The following is a 15,643-nucleotide window of genomic DNA, read 5'->3' on the forward strand; positions in this document are numbered from 1 at the left end:
AATGACTCAATTCTTATCATAAGCCTACCACAGTGTGTCCCTGTGAAATAAATGTAAAGAAAAATACCATCTTTGTTGTAGCAGTGAGGACAGTGTCCCTGCTCCCTGACCCCACAGTCATGAATGACATTGCACCCGACCACCCAGCACATCACAATGCGTGTAGCAGCCAATCACATTTCAGAAAGCGGGCCCTGTTGCTTGACGAACAGCTGTCCCATCCAATCAGAGTTTTACAACAGGCATCAAGGCCCCCCTTCCCTCCGCGCGTAGCCAATTAGGACGCAGCAGTAATTACTAATTCATTACATCGCAAAGGGGAGTGACGCAGTTATTGTAGATCTATAGATACTCCATGCTTTCTTATATGACCTGAAATAACATTTTTGTTTCAAGCCGTGGGCGTAAAATTCATCATAATCAGAACAAAGAAGAGGGATTCCTGCTGTCATCTGGAGGCTGTATGTCGAATCTCTACGCCCCTTGAATTTGGATGCCATTCCAGTTGGAGGTTGCGGTACACCCCGAGGACTAGATGCGATAACCAGAACGAGATATGCCGCAGCCGAAATCACGAAAAATCGCCATCCTCGGGTACAGATCCGTAGGTGAGTTCCGACCAGATGAGCGTGATACCTCAAGGGCCGCTCGGATGCAACGCTGACGGCTATATTTCAGCGCTCTTTCGGGTGCATTTAAATCTATTACAAGAGCGGTTTACGCCTCCTATAATAGACTTAAATTGTAGGGAGTAGGATCTTGTCACGCAACATCTCATGAGCGGGTGAATGAGCGCCACCAGGTGAGATGTGGCCTTTCAGCAACGCGAGGCCTCCAAATATGCGCTCCAAGATGAATATTTTAACGCTAACTGGTCTTAATGATGCATTTCCCATCAGTGGCCCCAACCCTGGTGGCCTTAGCTAGTGCCATGTGTGTGAAGGCCTGAAGGACCACCGGATTGGATTTTATTTGATCAAATCTGAAACCAAAGAAGCGCAATTTGTTTTGCGGTGAAAGGATGTTCAGGATGGCAAGATGGCACACACAGATAGCACGACTGGAGGCCCAGCCAGCATACCAGCACTAACCACTGTTTATTCCGACAGAGATTTGTATATTGTGTTTATAGGACTACGTATTTATATTATAGCAAACATCTCCCACAATTTTAGTTTTGCTGGTATTCTAGTGAATGTAGCATTTCTATAAACATTCTTATTTTCATAATGTGGATTTGGTTATCAGTAACTAATCCCTTTAAATATTTGTCATCTCTATGCTGAGATACTGCTGAGCTACAGCACATGATTGATGAACACTAGTTAGGAAGGACTGCAAACTGAGACACTTGTGAAGCTTCTGCCAATTTATTTCCACATTGCCAATGATTTTCAAACATCTCAAGGGTCCCTGTTTACAATATCCCCTTGTGTTTTGCAGGAAAGTCTTCCTTGACAATTCAGTTTGTGGAAGGCCAGTTTGTTGACTCCTATGACCCAACAATAGAAAACAGTAAGTGGGGATTTTGCAGTTCTTTACATGTCGATGCACAGGAGCAGCAAACTGTGAGTTCAGTTAGTAGAAGACAGCCTAAACAATAGCCACACAAAATATCACAGTCTTTGCTGTATTTAATAGCGCTGCTGTTCCCTTTTCCCTCATGTTTTATTTTATAAAGGTGTATTTTTTATGATGTTAGCAGAGGTCTTCAGTAAAGGTGGTCCACCTCTGCTATGAAACGCTGGAAACACTGGCAAACGTATTGACACTTAAAGTGTTTTTTGTTTCCTGTGTGTGATTCATCAGTTGTTCACGCATATAAGCCGTGTTTGGTTTATCAGGCTGTTGGTTAAAGGTCTTGATTAGTCAAGTCGGGTTTAGTCAGTTTCATTTGTAGAGCCCAAAATCACAAATTTGCCTCAGAGGTTTTTACAATCAAACATATGACACCCTCTATCCAAAGACCCTCAATTCTGATGATGGGAAACTTAAAAGTAAAGAATACATTTCTTAAGATTGGTCAGCATGGTTGAAATTGCCATTATAAATTTACATCACAAGTTACTTGGCGTTTCCAAAGCTTTCAGCTATATCCTGTGGCCTTCCTCCGCAGATGAAGTTGCTCAGTTGCCTTGGAGATGGTTTAGTTGTTCAGAATTAGCTTTGTCATCAGTGTAGACATATGAACTGTGCATCTGTCAGGATTTGTGTGGTTGGAAAGGGTGTAGTGGAACAGGTAGGTGGACCCAAATGCAAGATACAGAGTGGAGCAGTTCCAGTTCCAAAGGTTTATTCAAACAATATAAAGGTGAGCACACTTACTACAGAGTGGCTGAGTTCATAATCCAAAATAGGTGATCCAACAAATCCAAAATCCACAGAAAACACTACAACATACTGCGACACACAAGACAGAGCATGACAAGCTACAATGACCGGACAAAGACTGAGGGGAAACAAGCAAGCATATATACACAGGTTTAACGAGCTGGGCGGGGATACACAGGTGAGAGACATGAGACTAAGGAGACACAGGCAGGCAGAGAGAGCCGGGGAAAACAGAGAGACTAGCAGGCAGGCAGATTACTGGGGGGGGGGGGGACATAACACAAGTTACTCAACACTAAACATATCAGAGTAATATAAATAAACTAATACAAGCAGACAGATCACAAATAAACTAACACCAACAAGGAACACAGACAGAAGCTAAGGTATAACCCAATAAACAATAACATCAGGTAGAGGACGCACTAAAGGAAGCAAACTAAAAACTAAGTCTAAACTAACAGCACCTCAAAAGGGATTCTAACTAATAAGACCGGGTGGCTAAGGGAGACAAGATAACAGAACAACACAGACCACAAAGACTGGATACAAGACCACAGACTATTTAACAGATACCCAACTGATAAATGAATAAACCCCAACCCCAAAACACAGCACTCAGGACAGGATTGTGACAGCATCCTGATAACTCATAATATTATTTCACTGGAAGAAGAAGAACAATAACACTGAATTGTTATCCAGCGGGGTGTAATGTTCCCTCCAAACCAATGTGTCCAAACACTACACCAGCTGACTTCACCAGTTTCCACACTTTCAACCAGAAAGAGAAAACTTCCTTCTTGAGGAACTTGTGAGGGATCAGCTGGTGTTGCGTGAGCTTGGACATCACTGGCTCAGAGAAGGAACCTTGATTGAAGGTACTTTAACAGTACATTGTGCCAATGGAGAGGACATACAGTAATTCATCAACCTAGTAAACACACACATTCCCAGACACTCAAGAGGATTTGAGTCTAAACATACCCTTAGGCTGTTTCTCTTTTTCCCGACATGTTCGCTCACATATCACCCTGTGTTTCTCTAGTGTGTGGTCTGTGTCTATAAATAATCTCTGGGTGGTTAACATAAAGCAAAGTGTCAGCGTTGTAGGCAAGATGCTGCAGGCGGTACAATCCCTCCGTCCTGCTGTAGATAATATGACCCCTCTCCAGGCAGATATTGACATTTCTGTGCCAAATGAACTCAGTGGTACCAAAATGGATCCATAACTGGGTATGTCTCGAGATCTGCACACACTAATGAAGATACAGTCGACACAGTAGAGATGTACTATAGTGTTATTTTGAAAGGAATTGTCTCGCTCTCCATCCATTGAAATGTTTAATGTGTCATTTCTATTGGTTAATTTCTCATTTGTGTTTTTTCTTTTCAACTGCAGCATTTACTAAAATGATCACAATAAATGGACAAGAGTACCATCTTCAGCTGGTAGACACAGCAGGACAGGTATGACTCATTAGCCTCTCAATGGGTTATTGATTTTTATGTAAATATGTGTTGTTATGAGAATGTTATTTCATAGTTTGGTGTTAATTTTGCTTAATCAAATTTAACAAGAATGACTTTAACTTCCTACCATTCCAAGTCTGTTACTTTGCATACTAATTTCTTCACAATTTCTGGCTCCACAGGATGAGTACTCTATCTTCCCACAGACCTACTCCATAGATATCAACGGTTACATTCTGGTCTATTCAGTCACATCTAATAAAAGGTATACTTCCCCTTTAAAAAGGCAAACAAATATCTATTTAGTTACGTATAATGACTTGAACTGTGTACAATTCATGAAAGCTGAACATGAAACATTCCCCTTGTTTCTTACAGCTTTGAAGTTGTACAAGTAATCCATGAAAAACTATTGGACATGGTGGGAAAAGTTCAGTAAGTACTGCTTCTCATTATTATTTTGCTGTCCAAGGGATTCCAAGATGTATGTAATACATCATGCATAAATAACAATGTGCTGTTTACTTTTCCCACTAATGCAGAGTACCAATTATGCTCGTCGGAAACAAGAACGACCTACATATGGAGCGGTATGTCCTAACACACACTTAAATTTTACATTAGGTCCTCTATAGACAGTAGGTAGTAGGTATACACACGGGGCATAGCACTAGTCAGTTTTAGTCACCTCTCAGTAGACTCTTGGTGGCAGCAATGCGAAACACACTAACAGGAATACAGAGCAGATGGAAATATGTGGTTCACAGATTACCAAAAAGAAGGGGGAGGCCATTTGGACCTAGCAAGCGTAGTTATACTTCTGTGTGTGTTTGTGTAGCCCTGCAAATATACCTTATCAATGGAAGAATTTATAAGAGCAGAGAATTCTGAAGCCTTACTGTGAATTTTGAATGTGTTTTATCCCAACCGACTGTCCCTGTGTGTGTGTGTGTGTGTGTATTTGTTTTTTTTCCTTTAGAGTAATCAGTTGTGAAGAAGGAAAAGCATTAGCCGAATCCTGGAACGCTGCCTTCATGGAGTCCTCAGCTAAAGAGAACCAGGTGAGAGCCGGGGCTTTGGATTAAATTGTCACAGAAGTTTGTTGTGATTGGTCTCACAATGGGCTCAGTCTCATTTTAAGTTAGAAAGAAACTCTTCTGTGGCCCTGAAGGGAAATTTCCAAAAGATAATGACATCATCATGGTTATTTTTGTATTTCTTGGCATCTGGTCTTGGGCTTAGAGACTGTAAATTTGTAACAGACAACGTTTGGGGGCATGGAGTTTGAAAGACCCGGTGTTTACCAGACAAGGAGGGTCTAACAAAGGATACTATCAAGTTGCAGTATGGGAAGTTGTTGGATCCAGCAGTTTTGGAGCTTGACCAATGCTGGGGAGTATATTTGAGCATATGTTTTGACCATTCTTGTTTAAATCTGTCTGTTTCAAGTCCACAAAGTTTAAGGAGTTCTGTAATAAACCATTTTTGAATCTGTTTTATACTTTACTATAAAGTACCATTCATTGGTACTGGCGGAGTACGCCTTTACCACAATGTATAGTAATAGCATGCCCACATGTTTGTTAAAGAAAATGGTTTGTTTGGGTGCTCTGTAAATTTCTCTTCCTCTGGTCCGTATCTGACAGTTTTGCTACTGCTCAAGACAGTTTTACTGCCCCATTGGGGTATACATGTGTAATTTCAAGAGGAACTCTTCAAACTGTATTTGTATCTGTATTCAAACACACTTGAAATTACTACCAGGTTTGGCAAATTAACCAGGACTGAAATATTAGGGTCTAGGAATTTAGCAATGGCTCAAATGACTTTGTGTAATGTAAAAGGGGTCAACTGTAGTGACGAACCCACAGCCAACTATTAGCTGACTCTGTAGTTCCCCTCAGCTCTACAGAATGTTTTAGAGTCTTTCAGCTCATTGTTTTGATTTAACGACCCACAACTTCTGTTTTGGTTCACTCTCACAGCTCTCATCAGCATTGTTTCCAGCTGCAGCAGGCAGCTGTTTTCAGGGGAAAAAAGCTCTGAAAAAAACCCTGAAATGACTGCTCAGCACCAAAAATGCAGACAGACAAAGTTAGCGATTAGCTGGTGAGCACAGTGAAGCACTTAGCAGCTAAAGAGCCAGATTTACCTTATGAGCTGGTGAAGAGCAAACCACAGTTAAAAGAGGGTGAATGTTGGACTAGTGCTAATGTTGCTCCCTGTCTTTTGCATGTGTAAAATAAGCCACTGATTGCCAACAAGTTTGCTATTTCTACTCCAGGATAATATGTCAATGCTGTGTTTACAGCTTGTTGCACTGCCCCCAAGTGGCCAAAAACATTAATTCATGCAGGTTTAACAATGGTTCAGAAGTTTATCCAACACAGTCTCCGAAGAGCATGTTTTATTCACTATTCTTTAGATTTTCTTCATTTGCGTTGAGGGAGAGGCTAAAGCTGAGGCCAACATGAGCTAAAAGTAAACAACACAAGCAACAGAAATCAGTTCTTGAAAACTGATTTCCATTTTCTAGTGAACGTATTTCCCAACATATTCACAAAGTCTGTTTATTGCCTTTAAATCAAGTTAGCAAACAATATTTCCTGACCATCTTTAAATGCACATAAAAACAATGCCATCTGTGTTGTGCCTAAAGTCAGTGAGGCTCCACTGGATGTAATGTGTGCTGCTGGAAAATTAAAAGTGGTGTGACTGAGACATGTGACATCCTCTGTGTGTGTGTGTGTGTGTGTGTGTGTGTGTCTCGTTCTCTCCCTCAGACTGCCGTGGAGGTTTTCCGAAGGATGATCCTGGAGGCAGAGAAGATGGACGGTGGCGTGCAGCCAGGAAAATCATCCTGCTCCATGATGTAGAGCCGCCCAATCAACACACAGGACACTGCACTGGGATATCCCGTTACTTGAAGGCTAGCTGCCAGTTCTCCTTCACCTCAGCTGACTCCACCCCTCCAGGGTCCTAAATATCCAATACTATTTATGGCTCTGATTCCACTGTTATTTATCCAACCCTTTATATACCCTTTTGTCATCCTAGTTTTTCTTTGTGTGTTTGATAAAAAAGATGAGTGGTGGTTCCCTTGTCTTATATTTTCCACAATCCACCTCTCCTCCATCTCTGTGCTCGGCACTAGGGTTGGGCGATATGGGTATATAATGTGATGGTAGAAATGTGTCCACCGGACTGAGATTTGACAATACCATTTCCACCACGGGAGCTGTCCCTTAGTGTCTCTGCTATATATTTGGGGCAGGCTATGTAGCAAATCTCGTGATTTCACGATTCTTGCATGATCTTGTGAACCTTGCAGATCCAGCTGCCAAGGTAACATAATTTCAAGATCAAGATAACTTTATTGTCATTCAGACTATAGACAAAAGAGCACAGTAGAATGAAGTTACGTTGCATCTGGCCCACACACGTACTTGAAAAACACTATAAGAACTGACAAAGTTCTTGGGCAGCGGGACTGCTTACCACGTTCTCAGCAACAGTTGGTGGCGGTAATGCACCTCTAAGCTGGTTTGACATCTGCCACAGAAGAAGAGAGCGTTGAGAAAACGTGGAGGAGGAGATTGAAATTGTAAATACGGAGCAGAAGGAGTTTTTATTTGCATGGAAGTTCCAAATAAAAGACCAAAATAATCTAATGTGATGAAGTACAGTATGGTATGGTTATTTTAAACCATTTCTTCAGTGAATTAACAGAACAATTATTGTATTGTGATATATACCGTTACCGTGATATAAAATTACATATACCGTGATGGATGATTTTGGCCATATCGCCCACCCCTACTCTACACTGATGCAAAACACACAGAACATCATTTGGGTGTATCAGAAAAAATGTTTTCCTCTGCTCGGTAATGACGACAACCATAAAAAAGGCTGGAGATAGTAGTGGCTTGATGCATCTTAGCTTTTCATTATGCAGCTCCCATGTAGGCTACGAGCCCGTCTCTGTTTAAATAACAAGAGATAAGAGAAATGTCATGTCTGCCATGCATAATGCTCTGAAAATGGATAAGTAAACACGGACATTTCTTCTGATACATCGCCGGCTGTTTGGTCTCTCCAATATACAGCTCTTTTTCTACTTCATCTCCACGCAGTACCCACATCTCTGTCCCTCAGTTTGTTTTCATAGCAGTTACTGTCAGCCAAAAGATCTGCATCCATTTTCTAATGTTGAAAATGTACAAATGTTTTTGATTGTAATCATTAAAGCAAAAAGTGGTTATGTAAAGCAGGAGTGAATCTTGATTATTACCTTGTGCTGATGATTGAGGTTTTATAATCACCTGGGAGGGAGGCAACTTTATTTATGTAGCACCATTCAAATGTAGTTCAGGTTGCTTTACACAAGGCATAAAAAGTCAGTAACACGTTCAGTAGAACAACTTTAAAAGGGTAAAATAAATTGAGGAGGCTGCAGGATGAAAGTGGAGGGTGGATAATATGTTTTTGCGATTCAGTACAAAGCAATGGAAGCTTGTAGTTCCACGGTTGTGTTGCATAATAACTAAATGCTTCTTGTTTTTGAGCATGACCTGAGAGGCCGAGAGGGTTAAATTAGTAATAGACCATCAGAGATGTATTTTAAAGGTCCTGGAATTTCTTTCACTGAGCTTTTTACTGTTGTGAGTGATGGGATCATACACCTCTGTGCTCTTCTGGCTGGTTTAAAGTGGCTCAGTTAGAAAAAAGTGATGTCACACACTTCAGCTTTTGCAATACTAAAATCTGAATCTGGTGACAGTGGTTGTTTGCTCACGGTCATTCAAATCTGATCAAGCCACACCTGCACAGTCCTGATGAGTGTGGTTTTTGATCTCTTGATAGATCTTGATTATTGCTTATTTATCCATGAATATTTCATGTTATAGAGAAATAAAGTCAGAAGTCAGTGCCCAGTCCTGAGAACTTGTCTTCGTCTTTGATAGATGTCTAACAGTAGCGGCATTGTTCTGAATGAGCTGAAGCTGTCTGAGAACCTTTTTCTGGACGCTTGAGGAAAGGCCTTTACAATAACCCAACCTACTGAAAATGAAAGCATGGATAAGATTCTCTAACTCTTGTCTGAACATTAACCTAATCATTCATATTTTTCCGGATGATAGTAGGCAGACTTTCTTTTTGACTTGATGTAGCTGTCAAAAAGATTTCCAGACACAAGAATGAGAACAGCTCTTGTTCTAACTTTTTTATTTGTTCAGAGAAATGACTTATTTTGTTTGTCCTAAAGAAGTAGCCACTTAGAATACATGCAGGAGTCATTGGTTTTTAGTGCCTTGCTCAAACATACTCCAAGATACAGTCATTTTCTTTGGTTTTTACATTGAACTTTATAAGGTGTTGCACATGTCGTCGCCACAGCACTTTATATCGATGTAGGCATTCAGCTTCAGCATGGTGCAGTCTGACAGAGCCATGCATTTCTGGTATTGGCCATCTAAGAAAGTAAAAAAAAAGGGAAATGGTTGGATTTTAACAAACAAAGTGACATTTTATTATGTATGATTCACCTCCAATGTATTTTCATACAGTATATTTACATCATTCACAAACATTTGGAGAACAGTTTCACTTATTTGACTTGCAGTTGACTTTCTAACCCATGCTGCCTTGCCTGATACAGTTTAGCCACAAGAGGGCTTAACGAAAATCCTCTCTTTATGCTGATGAACATTTAACAATTCATTTACATAACCAATGATGCCCCTAGTCCTCTAAGTTTGGTGCCATTGTATGCATGCAAATGGTTTCAGGAGTCCATGTATTTGTTTATAATAAAACAGTTGGAGTATGTTGAGAAACTCACATGGTGCTCTGAGGAACTTGGCAGCAGCACAGCCATCCTTCCCTGGTTTACAGGTTTCTACAGAAAGCTCACAGGTTTCTCCAGCGTGTCTTGGGACACACCGGTGGCAGTTCAGGGCTTCACCTTAAAACAAAGCACAGCAAAGAAAATTCATTCAGTCATTGTTTTTCTTTCTCTGTGGCCTTAGTGGATCTGATTCTGTCATAATGTGTCAATGTGTTTTCTGTGGGAATCTCTCCTGGGACAATGAGTATTTGCAAGTTATAAGTAAGGTTTGATTTAGTCTACTTAAATGTTTTTGTGAAGCCACAGGATGGCACCGTGCTCTGGCCATCACAGGTAAGTCAAATGCATTTTACCTAATTACGTTTACGTCCTAGCTATGACGCCTACAAGCTGTTGCAGAATGAAAATAATGCCTTTGAGTTTCTGACAGGTCTGCTGAGACTGTGCTCCTCTACAGTACAGGCTCAAAGAGATACCATATGTCCCTGTTGCACAGCAGCAGAGGTTGTGTTTATTCAGTGGAAAATCAGTGACAGACTGACCAGCTGTAAACAGCAGGGTGACGGTTAAAGCCAAGACCAACAACTTCATTGTTCTGTTCAATGCTGCAGCCTGTGGGAGACGAAGCACAGATTTGATAATACAGGTGTATTAGCATGCGTGCACACTCATGGACAGTGGCAACTATATGGCAAAAAGATTTACACTGATAGCTATTCAACAAATTTCAAAAAGAATTGAAGGCTAGATATGGTAAAGAAAATAAGATAACTCAAATAAGAGAAGAAAAGAAAATGATGAGTATATTATAAATGAATGAATGTTTTCGGTGTACATACCTTGCTGATTTGTCTGTCTTGGTTTCTGCCAATGACTGAGATGTATTCATCGACTTTCCTCTTTTTTATACCCGTTCGTACTTTGGTCTGCCGTGGTAACGTCCCATTAAGTGGTGTATCAGTGTTATGTCTATTTGCTTAGCACCTTACTCACCCTGGGTGCAATGTGTTCAGGGGTTACAGTTTCCCAATGCATTATGCAAGAGCTTTCCACCCTTTGTCCACTAATGAATATAATTTATGACATCGTGTGCATTTCTTGCAGACTCAATACAAGCTTTATGTTGGCTGGATGTGTACCTTAAGAGTACAAGAGGATATTAGTCAATGGTACAGTGTGTTTGCTTTAGGTGGATTATGTTAAACTGTATGATTTATAATAGCCTACTTTGGGCCTCGTGCTCTTTGTCCAAGTCAGCACCAGACATGAATTGACTCAATTCAAAGCATACAGTAGGGAATTGACTTGAACTAGCATTTAATATAAAACTAATGAAAAAGAATAAAAGACTGGCATACACTTGAAGTAAATGCACTTGAGATGTGTGGCTTTGAATCCCTGCTTTAGTGTGAATCTCTGAAAATCCACTTGATTTCAATAAATCCTTTCAACTTGTGTGTTTTATCAATGCTACTGTAGATGGAGAGAGAGGGGGTTGAAGTATCCTGCATACAGGATGAAGTCATACAGTTAGTGAAAAACAGGTTTTGTTGTATCATGCTCCAACTGCCAATTCTTTGATGCTGCGACTGAGAGTCTCCACCCAAATTTTCATGGGTAAATAGATCCAGGGATCCTCTCGGGATCAGCAGCAAAGAAACAACAACAGAGATGGATCTGAAAAGAACAGCTGGGCAGAAATCTGCTTTGGAGTGTGACTCTCTGCTCATACTGCTGCCATCAAAACTCAGACGTGGTTAAGTAGCTTGAAAACGGACTGAGACCTCACCTCGTTGTTTCAACATTTACTCCCCAGCCTGACAGATATCTTGTTTCCACTGGGTCATTTGTTTTTTTCATTCCTTTCACCTCTGCTTTAAGTTTCCCTCTCAGTTTGTTTTCTTCCTCGTCTGGACACACCCAAATATTACCCTACAGCCTCGACAGTGCAACATCACTCCCAAAGCCCAATCAAAGCAAAATCTCTCTCCATTGTTTGGCCCCCCAGAGCCAAATTCCAATATCAGCACTGACACATGTAAGGGAAACTGTCCATGTGGCAAAATGTCTAAACCCCCCATTGTTTTGCTTTTGTTGCTTTGGCCTCGCGATACCACCGTGCTCACTGTCAGCCATATATATCTGGGTGTCCAAATTTTTCCACTCTTACACTGTGTGACTAGTTTGGAACAGCTTACAGTGGAAAAATGTCTCAGTACTCAGGAAAGGTGAGTACTATAACAAGGGAGTGTGATGCAGCCACAGTAGTTCCCAACAATGAATGTGTGTCATAAACAAATGTCAATCACAAAGGAATTAATGTAGATGACTGGTCCAACCTCAGATTGTACAGTGTTGAATGGCTCTTAGCTTGATATCTTTCTGACTATCTAACACCGTAGATAGTTCTTTTTATGCAGCATTTTACATACAACTATCTGTTAAGAGAGAGATTTTTCAATGTTCACTGTTGTGGCAAAAACCAGATCGTGTTCTATGAGGGGAAATGTTTCACTGGGAGGAAGCTGGAGATCTGCAGCGACTGTGACAACTTCCAGGACCGCGGCTTCATGAACAGGGTCAACTCTGTCCGTGTGGAGAGCGGGGCCTTCATCTGCTTTGACCATCCAGACTTCAAGGGCCAACAGTACATTCTGGAGCATGGGGAGTACCCTGAATTCCAGCGCTGGAATGCCCATAACGATCACATGGGCTCCTGCAGGCCAGTCAGGATGGTAAGTGTGTATGTGTGTGTGTGAGAAAGACCCCAGGGACAGACTAACACTTGGTTGTTAAAAAGCCTGGCAGACTGGCATATGCGCCGCCTCATTTTTGCACATCTGTTTTTCAGATGAATCAAAGTCAGAATAATTTTAATAACTGGGGTTTACAATAATTTGTTTAAAAATGAAAGGCATTAGTCTTGCAGCACAGAGGCATATTATCAACTTTTCACATCACTTGACACCATTAGCTGAAAGAAAATCGCACATTTGGTGCACTGGAGAGATAGACTGTGGGCTGTACATACCATCCTCCGCACACAATTAACCTTTAGATTTCTATAGGTGTGTTTGTATGAGTGTTTGCGTGCACAATACGGTCTCTGTCATATAGAGGCCATGGTCCTTTTCAGTGAGGTGAAGGCGAACATTGTTGCCATGACTCAGCGAAAGGGTATGTCATTATCCTCCCCAGCATGGAGAGCACTACAGGATGGAGCTCTTCGAGGGAGACAACTTTAGCGGCCAGTGTGTGGAGGTGTGCGACGACTGTCCGTTCCTGCAAGCACGAGGCCTGACCAAGAACTGCATTAACTCCATCAAGGTTTATGGAGATGGAGCGTATGTATCTCAGTAGTGAGGGATTGTTGGTGTTAGCCTGCTTACAGCGCATAAGCCTTTTTAACATTGAAGTGAAACTGATAAGTTATGCGTGATCCTGTCTATAATTTCAAGATTTTTAAAAAAGATTTCTTTATATTATTTGGAAGTTTAGCCAATTTTATTGACAGCAAATATGGAGGGGGCAAGAAAAAAAGTTAAATTACTCACTTTGTTGTTTTCGTCAAGGACTTTACATAGATATCCATTTGTAATATATTGGCAATCCTTGCAATACGATGGAGATGAGTAATGTAATGATAATTTGGTTTGTCACAGAATTTGATAATAAGCAGTGTCCTTACTTTGTTACTCTGGGTAAGCACCTAAACACACTGTCAACAGTTTTAATACGAACTATTTCCTTTGTAGAGAATAGTTGCAGTGGACATTGTTTACAGAGAGGTCTGTGAATTATCCAGAGTCACTGGGAAACAGATTCTGTAGAATTTAGTAAATGAAATTTTTCAATACTTTTGTTGGAGTGGCATGTGAAATCTCAGAGGGTTGTTTATAAAAGAATTGACCATGAAATGATATGTCACTGGGTTCAAGTCTGACGGAGGGCCTTTGTTGTGTACTTTTTTTCTCTATTATCTCTCTTCTCATTTTCTGTACACTTTATTGAGGATATAAAATGCCCCATAAACATAAAAAAAGAAAGTATTTATTTAACAAAATCCTAGAGAGATGAAAAATTCAGAACCTAGTAACTTAACTACATAGCTGGATATCACAATAGGTAAGTAAGAAAATCTATTATATTATACTTTGAGTGACCCTTCAAACACTAAACAATAATTTGGCACACTATATAAACCAAGTCAGACAGACTATTGGCAGAAATATGTCATAAACTCTACCTTCTATACCCTTACACTAGATATTGCATACGTGCAATTTCAAATAAATATTTATGTTGTCTATCTATTTTTCCTAAACAGCTGGGTGTTGTATGAGGAGCCTAACTACCGTGGCCGCATGTACATTGTGGAGAGAAGAAACTACTGCACCTTTATGGAGTGGCAGGCAGAGAACCCCAACATCCAGTCTGTTCGCAGGGTGGCAAACTACTTCTAAAGCATCTCATTGTCACTGGCAATATGACTGCAGGAATGAGATCATCCAGTGAGGAAAAACATACCACACCGTCAAGTAATGTCACGCTGACTCTGTGGGGCTGTAAAATAATAAAAGATGAAGAAAATGTTTCACATTGCTTGTTGTTTTATTTTTGTACTGAATTATTCAAAGGCTGAAATAAAGTAGTGATCCTACAATAACCTCAATCTTATTTCCATTTCTTCTGCTTTTATGCTCACGCAGTGTGAAACTCCTAAATTAACCAACACTGTTGAAATGGCTACAAGCTATGATTCATGTAATTGCTTTCTATTATATGCCACAACTAAAAGACCTTTATGTGTTCCTCATACTAATGGATCCACTACCAAGCTACATGAGACACTCTGGATACCACTGAACACCGATTGATATATAGACAGACGGGCATTTTATTTATCCAGTAGGGAAATTAAACTTGGTTCAATAGTTTAAATAAACTTGCAGCACTGCTAAAGAAAATCTTTATTTAAAAAGAAAAAGAAAAGAAAAGAAAGCAGGGATCCAGCTTTTTAGCAAACACATTCTACTGTGAACAATAAAAACTGTGTGCCCTAACTACATATCCAGTGAATAAATCAAAAGTGAAAGAGAGATTGCACAGATTGAAGCAGGATCTGCACCTGCCCCGGGGAGCTCTGCTACCACCTAGTGTCATTTATCTATTTTACTGTGAAGTCCTGATGCTCACCTGGGGGTTTTCTAAGTGATCACAATAGAGACAACAGCAATGACACAAACACATAAAAAAATATCTGGATTTTTAAAATCCTTCCTTGAATGAAGAACAAAACCAAAGAACAGAAACACTAATTATGAATTATGTATTAATGAATATTTTCAATTCAACTTAATTTAGTTAGTCCAATGAGATTATATGCAGTTTTCCATCATATTATGCGCACAGCATTGTATTTATGACATGTACAATGCAGTATAAGTAGTGACAGACTGGCAAAAGTTATATTTAAAAGCCATTTACAAGACTGTTAGCTCATAGTTTCATGTTTTTTATTGCGCCTCTGCATCATTTCTCCACATGCTCTTATTCTTCTAGTAAAGTCGCACCGAGGTTGTGGCTCCTGGACCTTTAATGAGCATTCATGTGCTTTCTCTCCTAACTGTCATGACAACAGATCACCTATCTTTACAAAGCTTTGCTCATGGCCTCTATCGAGTTACAGGGTCAATATAGGATAGCTTAATGAGGAAATGCGTTGTCTTGAGTTACACTCAAGAGCACTAGTTTAAGGGCAATTACCTATAGCTAACCTTATTCCTAAGCCATTTGTTGCTTGAATTGGCTGGGTGTCACCAACATGCCATTAGTCTGGATGTCAAAGATGAGAAAGAGAGAGGGACCTGTGAGCAAGGCTTAATGGCATTTTAACAATGTCATTGCTGATTTTCTATGATGATGAGATTTATTATACACAAAGGACTTCGGTTTTGAAAAGAAACTTGAATGCTACAAAGTGCATTT

At 40.3% G+C, this 15,643-nt stretch overlaps 3 protein-coding genes across 3 annotated transcripts; 2 read left to right on the plus strand and 1 right to left on the minus strand.

The window, feature by feature from the left end:
* The first annotated feature begins 307 nt into the window (after positions 1–307).
* rheb (Ras homolog, mTORC1 binding) lies at positions 308–8,074 on the plus strand. The gene is made up of 8 exons (XM_038717531.1): positions 308–608; positions 1,444–1,515; positions 3,734–3,801; positions 3,987–4,069; positions 4,183–4,239; positions 4,347–4,394; positions 4,784–4,865; positions 6,588–8,074. Exons 1-8 carry the CDS (start codon positions 557–559, stop codon positions 6,678–6,680), a joined length of 555 nt encoding a protein of 184 aa, XP_038573459.1. The 5' UTR covers positions 308–556; the 3' UTR covers positions 6,681–8,074.
* A 942-nt stretch (positions 8,075–9,016) lies between these two features.
* Positions 9,017–10,587, minus strand: ly97.3 (lymphocyte antigen 97, tandem duplicate 3). Its single transcript, XM_038717533.1, has 4 exons — positions 10,495–10,587; positions 10,198–10,267; positions 9,650–9,772; positions 9,017–9,280 (listed from the first exon to the last, which is right to left on the minus strand). The coding sequence occupies exons 2-4, from the start codon at positions 10,244–10,246 to the stop codon at positions 9,174–9,176; spliced, it is 279 nt and encodes a 92-aa protein (XP_038573461.1). The 5' UTR covers positions 10,247–10,267; positions 10,495–10,587; the 3' UTR covers positions 9,017–9,173.
* Positions 10,588–11,872: 1,285 nt separating this feature from the next.
* LOC119901825 (gamma-crystallin N-A-like) lies at positions 11,873–14,366 on the plus strand. The gene is made up of 3 exons (XM_038717530.1): positions 11,873–12,390; positions 12,854–12,999; positions 13,983–14,366. Exons 1-3 carry the CDS (start codon positions 12,070–12,072, stop codon positions 14,116–14,118), a joined length of 603 nt encoding a protein of 200 aa, XP_038573458.1. The 5' UTR covers positions 11,873–12,069; the 3' UTR covers positions 14,119–14,366.
* The last annotated feature ends 1,277 nt before the right edge of the window (positions 14,367–15,643 follow it).

Source organism: Micropterus salmoides, unplaced genomic scaffold (genome assembly GCF_014851395.1).
Source record: "Micropterus salmoides isolate LMB-PRFRI ecotype aquatic unplaced genomic scaffold, ASM1485139v1 Ms_hic_scaffold_14, whole genome shotgun sequence".
Lineage (NCBI taxonomy): Eukaryota > Metazoa > Chordata > Actinopteri > Centrarchiformes > Centrarchidae > Micropterus > Micropterus salmoides.

Excerpts from the sequence above, each read along its gene's own strand:
- ly97.3 (XM_038717533.1), bottom strand. The coding sequence starts at position 10,246 with ATGAAGTTGTTGGTCTTGGCTTTAACCGTCACCCTGCTGTTTACAGCT. Across the intron at positions 9,773-10,197 it reads CACCCTGCTGTTTACAGCTG|GTGAAGCCCTGAACTGCCAC; the intron begins GTCAGTCTGTCA and ends CTTTGTTTTAAG. Across the intron at positions 9,281-9,649 it reads CAAGTTCCTCAGAGCACCAT|ATGGCCAATACCAGAAATGC; the intron begins GTGAGTTTCTCA and ends TTACTTTCTTAG.
- LOC119901825 (XM_038717530.1), top strand. The coding sequence starts at position 12,070 with ATGCAGCATTTTACATACAACTATCTGTTAAGAGAGAGATTTTTCAAT. Across the intron at positions 12,391-12,853 it reads CCTGCAGGCCAGTCAGGATG|CATGGAGAGCACTACAGGAT; the intron begins GTAAGTGTGTAT and ends TATCCTCCCCAG. Across the intron at positions 13,000-13,982 it reads AAGGTTTATGGAGATGGAGC|CTGGGTGTTGTATGAGGAGC; the intron begins GTATGTATCTCA and ends TTTCCTAAACAG.
- rheb (XM_038717531.1), top strand. The coding sequence starts at position 557 with ATGCCGCAGCCGAAATCACGAAAAATCGCCATCCTCGGGTACAGATCC. Across the intron at positions 3,802-3,986 it reads TGGTAGACACAGCAGGACAG|GATGAGTACTCTATCTTCCC; the intron begins GTATGACTCATT and ends CTGGCTCCACAG. Across the intron at positions 4,240-4,346 it reads GACATGGTGGGAAAAGTTCA|AGTACCAATTATGCTCGTCG; the intron begins GTAAGTACTGCT and ends CCACTAATGCAG.